Raw genomic sequence first — 18,235 nt, forward strand, 5'->3', positions numbered from 1 at the left:
CGGGAGGTCGGCCGAGCGAAGCGCCCGAGGAAGAGGCGGCGGCGGCGGCCAGCGGCGCCCGCGCCGGGGATCACTGCCGGGCCGCCGGCTGCGCCTGCGCCTGCCGCTTGGCTTTCGACTGAAGGTATCTCCCTTTGCCCTCCTCGAAGCGCCTCTTCTCGTCCTCGGTCTCTGCCTGGGGTCGAGGGAAAGAAACGAAAGCCGTGACGTTTCATYCCGGTAACGTCCGCATCCGCGCGCTGGGCAGCGCTTTAAAAGGAGGCGGCCCGGGGTCCCGCGCGGCCGGCCTCTCCCCCCAGGAGCGGCGGGCGCTGCGGAGCCAAGCCGCCTCCGAGCAGCGCGGCGGGGACGCGCGCGGGAGGCCGGCGCGCCCCCGCCACAGGGGGTTCAAGTGAGAAGCTGCAGTCTGTGAAATACATAAACGCTATTTTGTTAGCCGATTTATAGTTAGCCAGCAAAATACTTTGAAATGCTAAAGAGCAGGAGATCTACGCGGTATAAAATATTAATCAAGAAACAAGTCTAAGCCAGCAGCGCTGCGTCTTACGGCTGCAAAGATCTGCCGGGATCAGGGGAGCTAAAAATAGACGGAGGCTGAAGCGGGAGCGCAGGGGACTGGGGAAGGGCCGTGCCGGCRTCCGCGCGCAGCACTCGGCGCTCCCTCCCTCAGCAGGGCCCCGGCGTTCCCCACGTGAAAAGGGAGGGAAGTCTGCAAAGCCCAAGAGCAGGTTTTCCTCACTCGGGAAGAACAGCCTTCATAGCAGCAGTTGCCAACCAGAGCAGATTTTAAAAAGAAAAAAAATACAGCCTGCTTTGGAAACGCTTTCTCACGCTCATATTTTTGTGCTGAATAATTCAAAGGAAGTGGTTTTCTCGGACAGCAGAGCCCCAAGGGCATCGCCTAAGAAGCCCGASTATGTAAAATGTGCGGTGTTTAATACACAAGAAGCTTGAAACCTCCCGTTCTCGCAGCGAAGGCCGGAACACCTGGGTTAAAACTGGAAGCAAGGGCTGCGTTCAAGCGCAGTTTAGGCAGCGGGGCTGCACGTGCAGGCAGCGTTGAGCGAAGGCCTCCCGTGGCATCCCTGGCAGGGACGAGCAGCCCGGAGGCTCCCGCCGAGCACCTGCGCCACGGAGCCGGGGCAGAGGCGTCCCCGGGGCGAGCCTCAAAGCCGCCGGCCGCGGCCAGGGCGGCGCCGGCCGGGACCCAGAGCCCCGTGCGGACGTCGCGAGCGCGGCCCCGGCGAAGCGGCTGCGGCCCCCGGCTGCTCCGGGGGAGCTCGAGGGCCGCCGGCTCCCCCGGCTCCCCCGCAGAGCCCCCGCGCAAAGCGGCGTGCTCCTCCGCCCCGGCACGCGGCCCSCAGGAGCGGGCTCTTACCAGCAGCTGTGGGACCGGCAGAGGTTTCCCCTCCTTGCTGAGGGACACGTAAGTGAAGAAAGCACTGACAGCCCGGTATCTTTCCTGAGGCTCGTCCACAAAAGGGTCGGCATCCACAAAGACCTCAATTTCCATGGATTTATTGCTTGTGAAGGTCATGCGTCCAGAAACAGTAATAACGCTACCTGCGAAACACAGATGGGCCGGTTAATCAGCAGCAGCAGCAGGATCCAGCAGCCATCCGTTATCCGGAACATAAAAGCACTCCGCAGCCAAAGGGCCAGCGCATCAGATGAGCCTTTGAGGAGCAAACCGCGGCCGGCCTCGCGAACAAAGAGCCTGCCACAAACCCTACCGTGCTTCCTGCTCACAGGGGCGGTATTTTTAACTCTTTTGGGGGGAGGGGGACATTGAGATCTAGTTCTGCACGCTGCGATGGCAAAGCCCGGCAGAAGGGATCAGCTGATGGCCCTCCCAGAAGAGGCGCGTGCCAGTTTCTACCCGGCACGTCCACGACCAGGTGCGAGACCGTCTGCGCTCGTTAGAAAAAACGAGCGGAACCGTCTTCCTCCTGGCCCGTTTCCCAGCACAACGCACGTCGGATTAAGATCTCACGTGCCTCGAGCTCTCACGACAGCACCTCGGGGTGCTGCTCTGCTGCGCCCGCAGAAGGTGGACCCCCACGTCAGGCTAATTCCCCGGCCCGAAACGGCCCGAGCGCCGAGCCTCGAACACGGCGGTCGGGTGGTCGCGCGTCATTACGCCAAGGARCCGGCTTTGCCCAGCACTCGCGCGCTGTCATCGCTCGGTGGAGAAAACGCCGCCGTGTGCCGCGACAACTCGCTCCTGCAAACGCGTCGCGCGCGCAGCAGCCTTTGCAAGGCCTCAGATTCGTTTCAGCTCGCGCCCTCGGAGCATGCTGTCCTGGGCAGAAGCATCAAGTTCACAGCAYGCACGGTTCTGCCTAACCGGGACAGGCAACACGGGGCACGGTGTGTATTTTGAAACAACACCCCAAAAAACCCCCAGGCCCACRGCAGCAGCCGTCGCTGGACGCAAAGGCAGAGTCCCTCGCTCACCGATCGCGCCGCGCAGCAGACTCGCCGCTGACGTGCCGCGCTCTCGGACCGAGCCTCGGCGGGCCGCAGCGCGGCAGCGCTGCAGTGCTCCGCGCACCCCCAAGTCAGAGCAAGCAAACGCCTCCGTTCTTCAGGGTGATGACTGGCACCGCTCCCGCACCACGAGGTGCTTTTTACCGTGGATGAAATCCGGATGAAACTTCTCTGCCGCTCCGAGGGAGCGGAAACACGGCATCGACAGCAAAAGGGAGGCAGCCGCCAGCGCGCCCGGGGCCGTTCGCCCTCGGGGCCCGGGACTGCCCTTTACCTTTCTTGATCTTCTCGTGGAAGTTGATGGCGTCCACGGAGGCCGTGACGATGTTGGTCTTGCAGTGGCGGGCGGCGACAATCCCCGCGACCTCGTCCATGAGCTTCATGGTGACACCTGCAAGGGGAAGGCACGGGTGAGCGCTGCGGCGGCGGTGCCGCCGAGCCGACCGCAGAGCGAGGAGAGGAGGTGCTGCCGCCGCGGCCCCCSGCCCTGCCGCGGGCTGCTCAACGCCCCCGGGAGCCGCAGCTGCCTTTTGCAGGGCCAGGAGCAGCCTGGCTCCAGCCCACGTAAGCGACGCTACTTTGCCTAAGCCCTGCTAGCCCGGAGCTACTCTTTTTCCCGTTGTAAACGCACGCAGGCGCTAAACAGGCGGACTCTCACGTACGGAAGATGAAGGTGTCGCACCCGCTCGAGGCCCCCGAGGCGAGCAGCGGCCGAAGCACGTGCCCATCGTTCGCAGGGTCCTCAGCACGGCCTCTGCACGACGCGAGACTGGCTGAGCAAAGACAGATGCGCTGCAAGAGCAGATCTCAGCCACGGGAAAACCGTCCGACGGAGCTGCCGTCACTGGGATAACGGGTCCGTCRGAGCAATACTAGGACGACAGCCACTCCGGTCGGGGAATAATCTCTAGGAGTCATGCCACTTCTGGTTCTCCTAAGCGTCTTTTAAAAACCCTCAGCGTTGTAATGCAAGACCTGTCTGTACAATCCCTGCTTTAAGTGATCTGTTTATATTTTTCTGAAGCACACGACCGGGTAAAACATTAAAGCGGCCTCTCTCTCAGATCAGCATCTGACTGTGCTCCGAGGACGTACGAGAGYTGCACACGATGCTTTTAGCCGCTTCGTGGGAATACAGCCATCCACCTATGCTTGAAAACGTATTTAAGAGACCCTTCTTCAAGACCACRAGTTAAAAAAGTGCAGCCTGAAAAAATCTGGAGAGGAGACGGGCTGTCATTTTTAAGGAGAAACCAAGTCACACAATGTAGGCACTCAAAAGCTATGACGTGAAGAGCTGGAGTTATTCATTCCCACGTAACACAGGCCACCTTAGATGTCCTCGTGACCGTTTAATACCCACAGCAGCGCGCGCCAGGACGCCCGGGGGCACAAGCGGAGGGCAACGCTCCCACTCCGAGGACGCGAGTCCCTTGCAAGGCGCGTGCTTCTCCGAGGAGGAGGAGGCCATCCCGGACGCGAGCCGTGCCCGTGCTCTGCGGGCGCGGCACAGGAGGACCGCGCTGCCGAGGACCCCAGGGCCCCCGCCGGCTCTGTTTCTCCCGAACCTGCGCGCTCGCAAGTGACCTGCCAGGCCAGCTCATCCCTTCGGCGCTTTCAGGCCACGTGCCCCATCCACTGCAACGTCTCAAACAGCACCGTAGGCACCRGCGGGAAGAGCCCTACAGCTTGCGGCGACGAGTGGAAAGCGCTTCCATATAGTGCTCACTTCACGCTGCTGTCAGAGGTCTGCAACGCGAWCGGCAGCTCCGACTCTCTTGTTCCTGTTCATTTCTGTATTTCAATCAGGACAGCYCCAAAAAATCGCTAACAAACACCGCACGCGGGAAGCCTGCGGGCTGTGGAGCAGAGCCGGGCACGGCAGCGCCCTCCGGCCCGTGCCTGCCGTGGGCAAAGGCAGGCATCCTCGCTCGCCGAGTCCCCCTCTCCCGTTTCAGAGGCATCTGAGCGAACGGAGCAGCAGCCTAAGTCACTTGGAAAAAAGCCAAAAGCAGAAATTAAATAGACCAGCAATACTTTAAAATGCTTTTAAGCAAACACTCTTAGGTACAGATAACAGTCACTGCATGAATCCAAAGAAGGCAGGACAAACACTGTATTTTCACACTGTTCCACACCTTCGGTGGGATTTTTCCAGGATCCTGTGACTTACACCGGGTTTTAAAGAGAACATAGCGCCAGCGCTGCTTTTTGTTTTACAGCATCTGTTGCTTTATGCTAATTAGCCCTCACAGCTGCTAATTACGCCTTGATTTTCGGTGATATCTCAGCTCTATTCTTCTTCAGAAGGGGAAAACAAAAGCGGGTCCCTGTGCCCGGCCTGCCTATTGAAACTGCAGGTGCCGGAGGCCGGGGGGGCTTTCTTCCGCCAGCCAGGAGCTGGGCTGCGCGCCGCGATCGGCGGCGTCCTCTCGCGCGGAGCGGTTATTTACGCCCAAGCCGTGCTGCCGGCGCGACCGCTCGGTCTTTATCTTCTCAGCGGACTGATGAATTCGGTACGATTACACGAACACTCGGAATAAACTGGCGCTATGAAGTTTGCTTTTCTTATCAGCAGGTTGGACTTGACTCTGCAAGCTCGAMAGCAGGAACGCTGCTTTCGTTTCCAGTTCTTCCAAATCGTGCTGTGTTTTCCCTTACGTAAATGCAGCGYGCAGCCAGATTTGATTTTCTCTAATACGATCAGTGGTTAAGGGTATTCTCCTCAGCTGCAAAAGGCAAGGCAGCTCCGACCTGCCTCCCTGTCAGCTTATCAAACCCTCTTCTACCTGGAGAGACGCAAAGAGATTCAGTCCAGCAGCAATTCACACGCGGCCCGGCTGCAACGCGGGAGCTCAGCGGCAGCCGCCAGGCACGACGCCGGCGCCTCGCGTCCGCAGCCCCGACGGGACGGGGCTGCGGCGCTTCTGCGGGCGACGAGCGGCCGAAGCGCTCCGTCCGCAAAGGCCCGCGCAGCCGAGAGCCAGCACAGCGTGCAATTACCTGCTGTACCCAGGCAAAGACCTTTCCCTTTTTTTTTTTCCTTAATTGAAAGGAAAGTTTCAGTCAATCCCCTGGGTGCTACAACCATCAGACCCYGAGCCTGACGCCGGAGCGGCTGCCRGCACGCGCAAGCTGCGCCACGTGGYGCTTCTGGAAAGGCAGGTAGCAGTCCCGTGCGCAGAACAGCGCCTACCACAAGTTACAGGACTGTACCGATTCTGTGCAAACATACTAAAAGAGGAGCACGCATATAAAATGCTTTTTCAAGCACGGTAACCCATCACCGCTCTGTCGAGAGCCTGACTCATTTTGCTTCAGATATGTGCAGACATTTCTTTGTAGATAAATGAGAAAATTGCACTACTCAATTATCTTCGGCTTGTTACCCAATTTATGCATTTTCAACACTCCCAGGAGCTTGTTGCTTATTCTCCGCTAGCAGATTACCTTGCACAGTGTCATTAGGAAGTGCTCGTGAATTGTATGTACAAACCACTAGAACCGAAGTAAATGGTGCGTTATAATTGTGTTGCTAAACGTGAGCTCCAGATACYAGCAGGGAAGCGCGCACGTGTCAGGATTGAGCTTTTATCTGAACTGAAGCACTGCTGAATTTTGTAGTAAGCAGAAAGGAATCTAAGCGCTTCCATAGGCAGGATCTGAGTTCACAGGTCCCTGGATGYAACGATCCATCCAGAGAAGTGCCGTGGAGAAAACACCAATACACGTGTCACTCCCAGCAGGCTGATCGGGAAACCAATCCCGTACTAATGCGTTTCAAATATCGCTCGGATATAAACTGCACTTCTGCTCTGGGGAAAAGAAGAAGAAAGAAAATCACGTTCCGAGCACGGCACAGAGAGGCTCGTTTTGTCGCTAGCTCGGTGAAGTGCCACTGCACCCCCTTGCCCCGGGCGCCCGCAACGGGAGTCCTGCTCTTGCCCCCCGCCAGCTCCAACCCGACCGGCGGAGGAGCAGCTCCGAGTCGCAGTCCCCGCGTCACCGCAGCCAGCAGCGGCRCACAGCGGCGCGCTCACCCCGGCGTCCGGCCGGGTTTTCCCGAAACCACACGCGACTTCCGCGAGCCGCACCGCGGCGGGGGCTAACCCGACGCACAACTTCTGGAGGAGCGGCCATCAGCATCCCTCCAGTCCGTCTGTCCGTCCGTCCGTCCAGCGGCTGCGCCCGAGCGAGCCGGGCGCTCTGCCGGCAAACCCGCACGCCTGCCTGGCCGACCCAGGCCACCAGCCACGGGCAGGCCGGGGCACAGCGGCTCCACCGCCGGCACCTCACCAGGAGGGGCACAGCAGCTCCCACGGTCCGGAGAAGGCGGCCCCGAGATCCCAAAGACCTCCGAGGCAGCGGCACTTGGAGCGGCACGTCAGCCCGCGCCACGGGCTCGCGAGCCCGCAGACGGGAGCTACCGCGGCAAGCTCGCAACCGGAGCATCGCCAGCCGAGTGTTTCGCTGCCCGCTTTCCCACCAGCGAGTCAACAAGAGTAAAGCAGAGAACATGCTAGGACTGCCCCTGCTTCGTTCCTGATCTCGCTAAGAAGCGAATGCTAACGGCACGGCAGAACACCGTAACTACCCTCAGCCCGTCAGGCGTGCTCGCCTGCCTCGGACCCGCCGCTCTGCGGAGGCGAGAAGGCYGCCCGAGTCTGACCGCAGCCGCTCGCCCCATCTCGCAGGAAACCTTCTCCCTGGCAGCGCGGCTCCAGCTCCCGGCGCCGGCGAGAGCTGACCGGCCCAGGCCGACTCGCGTGCGGTCCTTCCGCCCTGCACGTGGCCTTCGCCAGCCTCTGTGTCATCCTCATCCTCCCCATTTCGGTGCCTCCAGGCCCCTCCTGCCCTCGCGCCGGCCTCGGGGAACGCTTGCACGCGCAAGTGCGGCGGGCTCGGCTGCATTTGACAAACACGACTGCGACGTCTGGTTTTACTCACCGCCGTGCACGAACCCAAGCAAAGTGCAGTCCGACGGTCCCACCAGGTGGATCAGGCTAGACTGGCTGTAGCCCACGGTATGCGGCTCTGTTCAAAACAGACAGGCAAAAAGCAGAGACGTCAAACCCTGCAGGCAGGAGCCAGAGCACGATCCTGCCCGACCGCAACCTGACGTCTTGCAAGAACGCTGCCAGGAGCCCCAGGACAGCCGTCCGGCTTATCTTAAAGGATGAAAACGTTGCGTTACGTTTTCAAGACTGAAATACTTCCAAATCAGTTTAATCAAACAACTGAAATCAATCCTGAAAGAAAAGGCTGTTTAATACATGATAGACTGCCAAGTCTCTCTAGCAGTAACCTACCAACTTTATTCAAATTCAGCTTGGTGGGTTTTTTARTGTTTTTTTTTTTTAACAAAGTTAACAGGAGCCTTGAAACAAACTGAAAATAATTGAAGAGAATTTGTAGTTTTATGGTTTTCTTCCTCAGGCTATCAGCTGCATGCTACACTGAGGCGCTGCAGGTTAGATTTTCCTGACTCTGGTTTCTTTACCTGTCTGCTGTCTAACAGTGCATCAAAAGGAGGATGCTTTCAGCTCAGCTTTAACAACATCTCTATTCCCACATGCCCAAGTAATGGCACATACTGGCGTCATCCGACATGCAAGTGCCACTAAATCTAAGTGACATAAATTGCGCCCTCAGATTGCCAGCAGYGAAAAAAATTGGTCTCAGAGGCCCATTCCCAGCCTTTGAATCTTTGCTTAATGAGAGGTATAAAGTATTGAGGCACTTATTACAGGAAACACAAAACCCAGTACCCGACCGCTTAACGCTATAAGCTCTCTGAGAAGCCAGTGGGAGTCACAGCGAYGCAGGGAGCACGGGAGCACGCTGGCCCGCGCCTCTGCAGACACACACGCACGACCCGGCACCCACGAAACTGCCCGCAGCTTACCTTTAGTCTGTCTGTCTGTGAGCAGGGAGAGTAAAGAAGAAAGGCGTTAGAGCAACTTCGTCATTTCCCACCGCAGAGGCGACCCACTGCCMCCCCCGGGCCTGCTGGAGTTAGGTCCGCGGACGGACGCATTCTGCGTTTGAACGGGCTCGCGGACCCGTGGGCACTATCGGCACGCAAGTCCGCGGTGCGCAAGCAGCACTTCCGAGATCCCCGCCAACTGCAGCGGCTTCGAGCAACGATCACCGCGCGGCAGCGGACAGGCACCTCCGCCCCGTCACCCACCCCCCAGTTCGAACGTCGGCCGATGAATTTCCTGTTAAAAAACTGTTTCCAGAGAGGAGTTGTGCAGGCAGGCAGCTGCAGAACCACACTCACGCTTACACTCCCCTGACCGCTGAACACAACTTGGTACCACTGCTCAGAGGCCAGCAAGCCACTTCATCTCGCCTTGGCAGAGATGTGCGAAGCGGCAAGAGAACTGTGTTTCAGAAAAAAAACGACCTGCCAACAAGCCTCTGGAACGAGATCGGAGCAGCTCAGGAACTCGTTCACCCCTTGCGATTTGTTGCCAGGCAACTGCTGCACAAAAAGCCTGAATCCATGTACCGTTCTCACATTTTAAAGGTAGTTAAAATTAACGAGCTCCGGAGAAAGCATCTCCGTTCAAAATGCTAAAAATAGCCTGCGGGTCACCTCTTCTAACTCGCCCTCCAAGAACGGTGTCTTCATTCGCGGGAGATCTCCAAAATGATATTGCAAATCCCAACACATCATTTCYGAGTACAAACTCTTAGCTGCAGACACTCGCGAGCAGCCCGAGCTGCCTCCCTTAACGCGCAGATGCACACCCTTGGACTGCACGTGCTCTGCCACACGAGCTCTATAAATACCAGCGCRCAGCAGCGCAGCCGGTCCGTGCTCCGAGCTGCCGATCTGCAACGCAACGGCTCTCCAAAAACAAGCAACCAGGAGAGAAGGAAGCTCCTTGAGACCAGCGGGAGCTGATCTAGTTTGTGCAATAAATCCTCCCTCCATCTGCCTCGATCGTTCAGATCTGGGAGCCTGGAGTCGCTGCTCGCCCAGGGGCGACCTGGAGCACGTTGGTGATCTTGACATTGAAGGGATGAGCCTGAAGAAAGTGTCCTTCCTGGCCACCACAGCAGCAAGGAGCTTCGAGAGAAGCCTCCTTTGGCCAAGATGGATCTCGCAGGAGCCACGGAGACCTCCCCAGGAGTGAGGAGGAAGAGCACGAACCCAGAGAAGTGACTGAGCAGTCCCTGCTGTGACCCTCTGACCACCTCCCCAAAGCCCTCCCGCCTCCTCCGACTGCCGCAAACCTCGGAGACGGTTCTTCAGGATACGCGCTGCTCGTGCTGAATGCCTTACCTGGGTTGATCACAGGGAAGATCACGTCCCCGTTCCTTTGTTTGGTTTCCAGTCGATCCAGCTTTTGCTCTTCGTAACGTTTCCTTCCTTCGTCTTCCTGCTCCTTGCGCGCGTACTGGAAGGAAAGAGCGCGGTTCACTACAAGACCCGGGCCTGCCCTTGCTGCTCTCGCGCAGCACCGAGGGAGACCTCGCGGTGCTGCCGAAAAGAGCGGCGGCGGCCTCGGGGCACGCGGTGCCGAGCGGCACTCCGGCCCGGCACGCGTCCCGGCGAGCCGCCTGCAGCTCCGCGGCCGTCAGGAAGCTCYCCCGCTCGGGAAGACGACATCTGCGACCTCTTGCTGTTGCCACGCTTTCGTGTCGAAGTCGAAGGAGAACGTAGCCCTGTTACAGACCGGCCACGTACAGTCGCCGCCAGGATCTAAACGCAGACCAAACAGCCATCCATTTCAAACAGGAGGAACRCTCCTGGGAACTACGTCCCGCGCGCCGCACGGAAAAGACGCCAAAGCAAGCAGGCAGCGCCCGTGCCTCCAGGAGGGTAACTTCCAAAGCTCAGGCACGTACCAGACAACGTTCAGCAAGCCCTGTCCTGAAGAGCTTGCAGAACGAAGGCATCTACTGAAAGGACAGGACATCAGCAAAGCAGAGGACGTGCAGCCAGAGGGCAAGACAAGTGAAAAGCGACAACTAAATAAATCGTTCCCACTCCAAGTTAATCCCTCCAGGCCCTCTACAATAAAAGGCGGAGGTCCCCGAGCTGCAACTTCAGCCACCGTTTGCTGGCTGCCGCTCCAAAGGTTTGTGACAGAGACGCTCTGGGACGCCACTGGCACGGGGCATGGCTTCCACCGGTGCCGCTGCTTCCCACACTGCTCCTTCCCGCAGGTCAGCTTCCCGACGGCACCGTCCATCGGGCCGAAGGTCCCATCTCACGTCCTCCCTGCCAGGGATCCTCATCTCCCCTTGCCAACATGATGAACGCTCACTTTCCGCCGSGAAAAACCACGGGATTGTTATACGGCCACTGCTGGCCACCCTGCGCCAGGAGCACCGAGTCAGACACACGTGCGGCGCTGYCTGTTTTAGGAGACAGCAGCAATCTTTGCCTTTAGGCACGGCAATGGAGCCGCTTTGGAACTGCACACCTGGAGTCTGCCCTCCTGCCAACCTCTCCATACCGCTCTCAGAAGCGACCACCTCTTCAGACAAAGTCCTCTACACCGCTCAGCGCTTCTACTCCGTGCAAACGGCTAGAAACCAAGCAAAATGTCTTCAGGAAAAGGGTGCAGCTGTGGTAAGTGACCTCTCAGCCAGGGAGGGGAACGTCTAGGTAGACGGCTTGTCTTGTGGCATTTTAATTTGCTGAGCACATTCCTTCATGCTCGAGGGACACACATGGAAAGTAACCTAATGCTCCGGCTGACGTTTTGCTGGCAGAATAAACCTTGGTTAGGTCTGCACCAGACCTCTCTCTGGCTGCTAGTAGAGGCTTGAGCACAGGATATCAACTCAATTATAAAGCAAGACATCTGCCARCTCCTCAAGGCAAAAGGCATGCGTGCAGAAAACCAAACGAAGAGTGGAYGTTCTGTTCTAATAGCCAGACCTTACTCATCGTCCACAAGATGTGCCTACCTCTTGCTCAAAACCGGGTTCCAAATTTTGTTTGGAATCTTGCCAGCTTTCCGGCTGAAGGTAACTGCTTCATGACAAAACATCCAGCTCCAGCCAGAGTGGGATAACTTGGCAGATTTTCTTTGGCCCACCTAACAGCTCCTACAAACACACACCTTCGAGAAGAGGCCAAGATCAGTCATTTGAAAGATCCCTAAACTGAGCTTGAAAAACTGCTGAGAGATCATGGAAGTGTTACTTAAGACCTTCCAGAAAGGTTAAGGGAAAGATGACTGGGGAAACGATGGTTTCGCTCCAAGAACTTCAGGGGAAATGAAACAGAACAAGGTCACTTGTTCTGATTTTAGGCAGAAAGGAAGAGACCTATCAGGGGTGAGAAACATAGCCTGACAAGAAAAAAGCTTGGGATCAAAGCTCCTTGCTCCAATACATTTTTTTTCCCATGTGCTCCAGTTAAAATGAAAACGAATTCTGGCAGATGAAGTCGTTTTCACCAGCATATTGCTGTGACAGCAGAGTATGGCATGCACGACACAGGACTACCCCTTTCCCAGCAGTCTGGCGAGCAGCAAGCCCCAGGGATTCAAGATTTCTGGGAAAAACAGACCAAGTGGAAAACAACAGGTGTTTCCTAAAATATCAAACGAGTAACAGCTATGAGCAAAGAACAAAAGTTTCTGAAGYGCTCAGCGAGCTGCAGCGCTCGTGGCCACCCGGTCTCCGAAGAGCTGGCGTTCCCCGGCTCCTCGCGGCTCTTCGGAGCCCGCTGCTGCCGGGATCACGGGAAAGCGAGGCCGTGCAGCTGCCGAGGCAGGCACCACCCCGAGGGGAGGGAAAGCAGCGGCCCTAACCCAGACACCCGGCTGTTCCCTCCTTCCCCCCAGGCAGCACCCCGGCAGCGGCCCGACCCCCAAGCCGAGGCACCGCGCACGCAGGCCAGCGCTCGGCCGGGGGGGGGCCGGGGGGAGCCTCCGGTCCGCTGCAGCCAGGCATTTCAGACCCAGCAGCTTAGTCGCAGAGCTAAGACTCTGCTCGCTTTTTAAGCCAGAGGACCGATCCCTTCGCGCACGCGCGCGCTGCCCGCGGCACTGCCGAGGCACGCGGCACAGCAGCGGCTGCGGGAACGGGCGCCAGCGGCGCAGCGCTCTCCTGCGCTCCGCGCCACGGACTGACCTTGCTGCAGGTAGCTGCCGGCACGCGGGGTCAGAGAAAGCTCCCCTCCTCCGGAGCAGGCTGCTCGGAGAAGGCACGCGGCGTCCCGCTCGTTTTCACGCTGCTTCCCCCCGGGGCAGCTAGCTCTCCCCTATTTCTGCTCATCAGCTGCRCGAGAAGCGCGGACTGCTTCTCCTGCTCAGTGTGCCGCTGTTGGAACAGGGCGGTCCGAGCCGGGCCTCTGCGCGAGCCCGCGAGCCGCAGGGAGAGGCGGGCTCGCCGGCAGGCTCTGCCCCGGACGCGACGGCGCGCGCGCTCACCTGCATGGGAGGAACTTCCACAACTTTGTTCACGTTCTTCAGGGACAGGGGCACGTACCACAGCGTCGCCTTGTTCGCCACCTTCTTGGCCCCTGGAAGGGAGGAAGCAGCGAGTGAAGCCGGCGCCGGCAGCGCCGCGGGCGCGCCACCCGAGCGGAGGAGCCCCGGGCAGCGCCGCTCCGCCCGGGGCCGCCAGCAGAGCAGCCAACCGCCCCCAGCACAGCCCCCGACCCGGCTGCTGCGCGCTTCCCGCACAAACCCGTGACTCGTCCGCCTCCTCCTGCGGGCAGCCCGGGCGAACCGCGGCCCGAGGAATCAGCCGGGTCGCTCCCGAGGCCGGGCGACGGGCCCCGGGCCGGCCGAGCTGCGCCGAGGAGCGACTCGCCTTCGCACGGAGCTCGCGAGCTCGAGCCGCCTGCCGCGGCGAGTGCCCTAGATGCCCACGGCTAGCGCGGGGCRCGCTCGCGGCAAGGCGCTTGCGAGCAGCTCCGCACGCGGCTCCCGCTCCCAGAGCACCGCTGCTGCGCGAGGTCGCCGCCGGCCAGCGCCGAACGCCTGGCCGCCGTGCCGGGAACGCGGCCACCGGGCAAGGGGCGGACAGCGGAGCGCCCTGCCTCGGCACGCGCCGCGCTCCGCTGCCCGCCGGCCCCGCTGCGCTCTCGCGGCCGGGCGCCGCTCGCACGCTCGGGAGCCTCCTGCGACCACCGGCACAAAGTCGCCTCCTCGGAGAGGCGCGGGAAAGGGACCGAAACCGGGGCGGGGGGCAGCTCCTGCACGACGCCCCGCAGAAGGGCACGGGCRCCGCCCGGCCCCTTCAGCCGCCGCCAGCGCATCGGGACCGGATCGCCGCCGTGCTCTGACTCCGAGTGGATCTGACAACGCGCTCCTGGGAATAGGACTTACTGTCACACCCGTAAAACATCCTGACAGGCAGAGCTAGTTACCACAGCAACCACACGAACAGACCTTTTCCGGGCCGGAGAGAGCAACGTGCACCAAATTACGCAGAACAAGGTAATTGGGGATTTTTACGTTCTGTAATAAAAATTGGCAACAGGGCTGCAGTTCCCAAGGAGCCTCCTTCGTGTCTTAAGTGCTACGCTTCTCTTTTCCAGCGCTGCTCCCCCGTTCTCGCTTCCAGGCGCATTTGCTATTTTGACATGAGCGTTAGTCAAGCCGGCGCTCTCGCCCGCGCAGCCGGCCCGTCGCTTCGGGTGTCTGCGTCTCCCTCCGGCCAGCCCGTCGCCAGCGCTGCAGGTGAGCGGGCGGCGGAGGCGGTGCTGCCACGCGCACGACGACGTCTCCGGCCGCCGGCTCGGCCGCGCCGAGGCTGGAGGCTCGCGGCAAGGCGGTCGTGGCCTTGCCCTGGGAAGGCACCTGGGAGGGCGCCGGCTCCGGTCGCGAGGCCCGCGGCTGCACGCTAACAAGTCGCCGGGACGGGCGGCGCTGCCGGGAAGCCGAGCAAGCGAAACCCAGCGGTTACGGGGCCRAGGGGGAAACGAGACGCTCGCTTCTTCCCGTCCTTCCAGGCGGAGGGACTCCGGCTCGCAGGCATCCACGAGGGCGGACGCCGGAGAGGCGCCAGCCGGCAAGGCCTGCCCGGGTCCGCCCCACGCCCGGCCGGCCTCGCCGCGGTGCCTCCGGAGGGCCCCAGCCGGGCTGCGCGCGCCGGGGCGCCGCGCTCACGCCGAGGAGGTTCCCCATCCGCCCCGCGAGTAAGCCGCGGGCCTGGAGGACACTGCAAGAACAGGACATCGTGCCGGCTCCCACCAGACGTGGCACCGGCGCCAGGGCTCGTCCTCGGCAGACGCAGCTTGAACTGGCACGTCAAACTGTTCGCCGAGAAGAGGAGAGAGCGGAAGCTTGTGCTTAAAAGCGGATGCGATTCGACAATTTCTGGATGCTGGTTTTGGTTCAACTCCTCCATTTCTGTCTTGGGTTTCCAGAGGAAGCGCCTACGTCAAACCTAATCCATACGTTTGTCAGGAACAGCTAAGGCTGAGCAGACCTCGTTTCCCCGTGCAGCGCTGCAAGTTTCTGTCATCTCTTTTATAGCTAAGGCTGTCAGGTGATGTAAACTGAGAGGAAAGCCTCTTGCAGAAGGACGACTTAGCACATCTGCCACGTTACGCAGTAATTTCTCCACGGCCAAACTTCTTGCCTGTCGCTGCAGGCATAAGAGGAGGAAGAGAAAATGTTTTTTCAAACCGCATTTCCTGACTGCCTGGAAGAAAGCGATGCGAAGCGCCCCAAAAGACAGAGCGAAGGCGGCTGATGCTCCAAATACAGGCACAAAGCACGACGCGGCACCACGCGGGCAGCCCGCGCCGTGCCCTGCAGACRGGCCTTTCTCGCAGGGCCGGTCGGGGACCTCGGTTTGCGTCAGGAACGAACAGCGGGCAAGCGAGGAGCCACGTCGGCGCAGATCGCACCRCTCGGGGGAGAGCCACCGACCGGGAGAGGCCGAGGCTCTGCCCCGCCAGGCCCCCGGGCAGGGCGAGAGAGGCCCCCCGCTCCGAACGCACAGACAGGAYTTCCTGCCTGCTCCCTGTCTCACGTTACAAGTGACAAAACGGGCAGGAAAAAAAAGAGCATCAACACGAGCTCTTCGCGCATCGCGCTCATCTCTTCAGATGCTTTGAGGGCTAAGGAAATATCTTYGTGACTGGTACCGCACAACTGACACTGGAGCCCAGCTGGGTACATTTATATCAGGAAGAGACCCACGAGACTCCCTAGCAAAAAGCGGAACATCGCAGAGAGGAGGCTGGAACTGGCACTGGCCCCTCACCAAAAAATACCAAAAAACCCCAGGAGTAATTCCGTGAGCCCCTCCTTGAAGGAAAAGAGGAAGGCCTAGGAAAAGTCAGGGCTGCACCGGACARCACTCAACTGCCTCTGTGCAAATAGGCTTTAACCAAAAGAGGATTCCCCGCAAAACCTTGTGTGTGCTGAAACAGCTGCATGCAGCTGSCCTGTGGGAAGACGGAACTGGGTCACCAGCGTCACCATACCACCGCGGAAGGGAGTGCTCCGCTCAGAGCAGAGCCAAAGGTTGATCTCACGGAGCCAGACGGTCTCCTGACTCGGTTCTGATGTAAGGAGAGGATTTGCAGAAATGCCGGAGAACGGGCCGGAGCAGTCTGGCGCGAACGCGGCTAACGAGCAGCAGGTGCCGGTTGACGGGCAAACACAGCCCTCTAGCGTCAGCGCGGCGGCTCCCGGGAGAGCAGCGCCCAGCGCGGGAGCCGCAGCCGCCGAGCCAGCGGGGCCGCGAGCACCGGAAGGCGCGCACGCCTATCGCGGCAACCAGGCGGCAGACTGCAACGCCGTATCTCCCTTCCAGCCCCAGCCGCTTCCGTACTGCGAGGCTCGGCGACGACCGACGCCGGCGTTCAGCTGCGCGCTGATCAGAGCCGCTGCGCGAGAGCGCGCCGCGCCCCGAGGCCGTCCCTGGGGAGGCCGGCCGGCCGATAACGAACGCTGCGGCAGGGCGTCGCTGAGGCTCTCTTACAGCCCCCCTCCCGCGCTGCAAGAGCGGCCCCGCGTTTCCCGGGACTCCGCACCGGCTCCTGCGGGCCCTTTCCGCCCAGCTACGCCCGTCCCCCAGGCCGCAGCAGCCTCGCGGGCGCTCGAGCCGCCCGGCTGCACCTGGAGCGGCGCAGAGGGCACCGCGCTGCCGCGCGCCGCGTCGCGCTGGCTCGAGCCCCGCGCCGCGGAAGACGCGCTGGACCTTCTCCCAGAACAACGCATGCCGCAGGCTGCGCGTGGAGGAAAGAGCTTTTCTCCCTGACCGCCTGCACGCCACCACCCAGGCTTGCTCCGGCACGGGCTGCCATCAGCTCCCAATAAACCAAACAGACAGACAAACAAAGCGTTTGGCCCAAACACCTGCCTTTTGCCGAAGCCAGCCGCAGCGCTGTTAAGGACAGCAGAGGCCCTGCCGGAGGCGAGTGCCAGGCGGCAGGGCTGGCCACGGCGCGCCAGGCAGGCGCGGATCGTCCCACTGGCGCGATCCCAGCCCGGGCGCGTGGCCCGGCAGACACGAGCGCTGCCACCCGGCCCCCGCCGAGAGCCCTCCTCGCTCGCGTCCACGTCCTCTTGCGTGGATCATCTTGGGAAAGGCAGAGCAAGGGAGGGAGAGCCACAAAGGGAAAGCAGAATTTAAGAGACACTCATGCAAATAGCTGTACTCCACGTTCACAGGAAAAAGAAAATTAATAGACTGCGCGGGCAGACGCAGAGAGCTGTCCAAGTGCCAAGCACGGCAGAAAGAGCGACAGAGCGCAGACAAGTCCCTTGGGAGCCCACAGAACAGAAACAGATCGAGAAAAATCACTGTGAAAGGGAAATACCAGGGAGACGCTTTGGTAAGTCCTGCAAACTTCCCAGCGACCCTGCAGAGATCGCGGGGGACTCGCGGTTCCTCCCTCGCCACCCTGAGCAGCCGGCCCAGCACACAAGCCCTGCGCGGCTGCTCGGCGGCCTCGAGCCAGGTCAGGAGGCCTCCGTCCAAGGAAAGGGAATTTCCCTTGGCAGAGGCATGCTCGTACACGAGACCAAGCAGCTGCTGTCTAAGCCATGCTGGAAGGGTCTGTCGGAGAGAYGCAAGTTCCCGGAGCCCAAGCGCTCTCCTTGCCAGGCCCTAACCTGCAGGTCTCCAGGTCACCGGGGCTCCCTGCCTCCCTCCGGAGTCCCAGGGCCGTTTGGCAGCCGACCCTGAAGAGCRGGGTGCCGCTCCCCAGGCAGGCGGTCGAGGCATCCCTGCGGCGGAGCGGGGGCAGGCGCGCGGGACTTGGCTGCGAGCACGGAGCGGCCGCGCGGCGTCCAGCTGGGAGACAAAACTTCGTCTCCACCTGCTCTCCCGGGGGGTCGCCCAGGCCCTCCCGACCGCCCCGCCACAGCAGACGGGAAGCCGGCTCCTCGGCTCCTGCCGCCAAACTCCGCTCGCAGCCTGCGAAGCCGCTCCGTCTTGAGGGAAGCGTTCGTTCCCGGAAAGAGAAGACGGGGCAAGCCGAACGCAGCACGACCCAGAGTTACCTACCGGGCCTCGGGGAGCCCGCTGACCGGGCTCTCGCTGTGCGCGTAGAGCTTCTGGCTCCCCGCGCAGCGGGGCGGCACGGCCGGAGGCACCTACCCGTTAAAATGTTCTCAGACAGCACGCTGACTTGGACCTCCACGGAGTGCTTGGAGGTGTAGGTGATCTCCGCGCTGACGGTGGCCACCTCGCCGATGCACATCGGGGAGAGGAAGTCCGTGCGCTCCACCCGCGCCAGGGCGGCCACGCAGGGCTCCTAGGAAGCGCGCGAGGGCCGCGGTCAGCGCCGGCGCGGAGCGAGGCT

General features: G+C 60.8%; 1 protein-coding gene across 1 annotated transcript in view; it reads right to left on the reverse strand.

Moving 5' to 3' along the window:
• Positions 1–6: 6 nt before the first annotated feature.
• Positions 7–18,235, reverse strand: part of ACOT7 (acyl-CoA thioesterase 7) — a gene marked incomplete at its 5' end in the record, with an annotated part of 20,914 nt that continues 2,685 nt past the window's right edge. Inside the window, 7 exons of the mRNA XM_085321737.1 lie at positions 7–175; positions 1,379–1,563; positions 2,765–2,881; positions 7,438–7,524; positions 9,785–9,899; positions 12,894–12,985; positions 18,031–18,187. Of these exons, the coding sequence (XP_085177863.1) occupies positions 71–175; positions 1,379–1,563; positions 2,765–2,881; positions 7,438–7,524; positions 9,785–9,899; positions 12,894–12,985; positions 18,031–18,187 (858 nt within the window). The remainder of the gene's footprint in view (positions 176–1,378; positions 1,564–2,764; positions 2,882–7,437; positions 7,525–9,784; positions 9,900–12,893; positions 12,986–18,030; positions 18,188–18,235) is intronic.

This window comes from Rhea americana, unplaced genomic scaffold (genome assembly GCF_003343005.1).
Source record: "Rhea americana isolate MKP2758 unplaced genomic scaffold, rheAme1 scaffold_708, whole genome shotgun sequence".
Taxonomy (NCBI): domain Eukaryota; kingdom Metazoa; phylum Chordata; class Aves; order Rheiformes; family Rheidae; genus Rhea; species Rhea americana.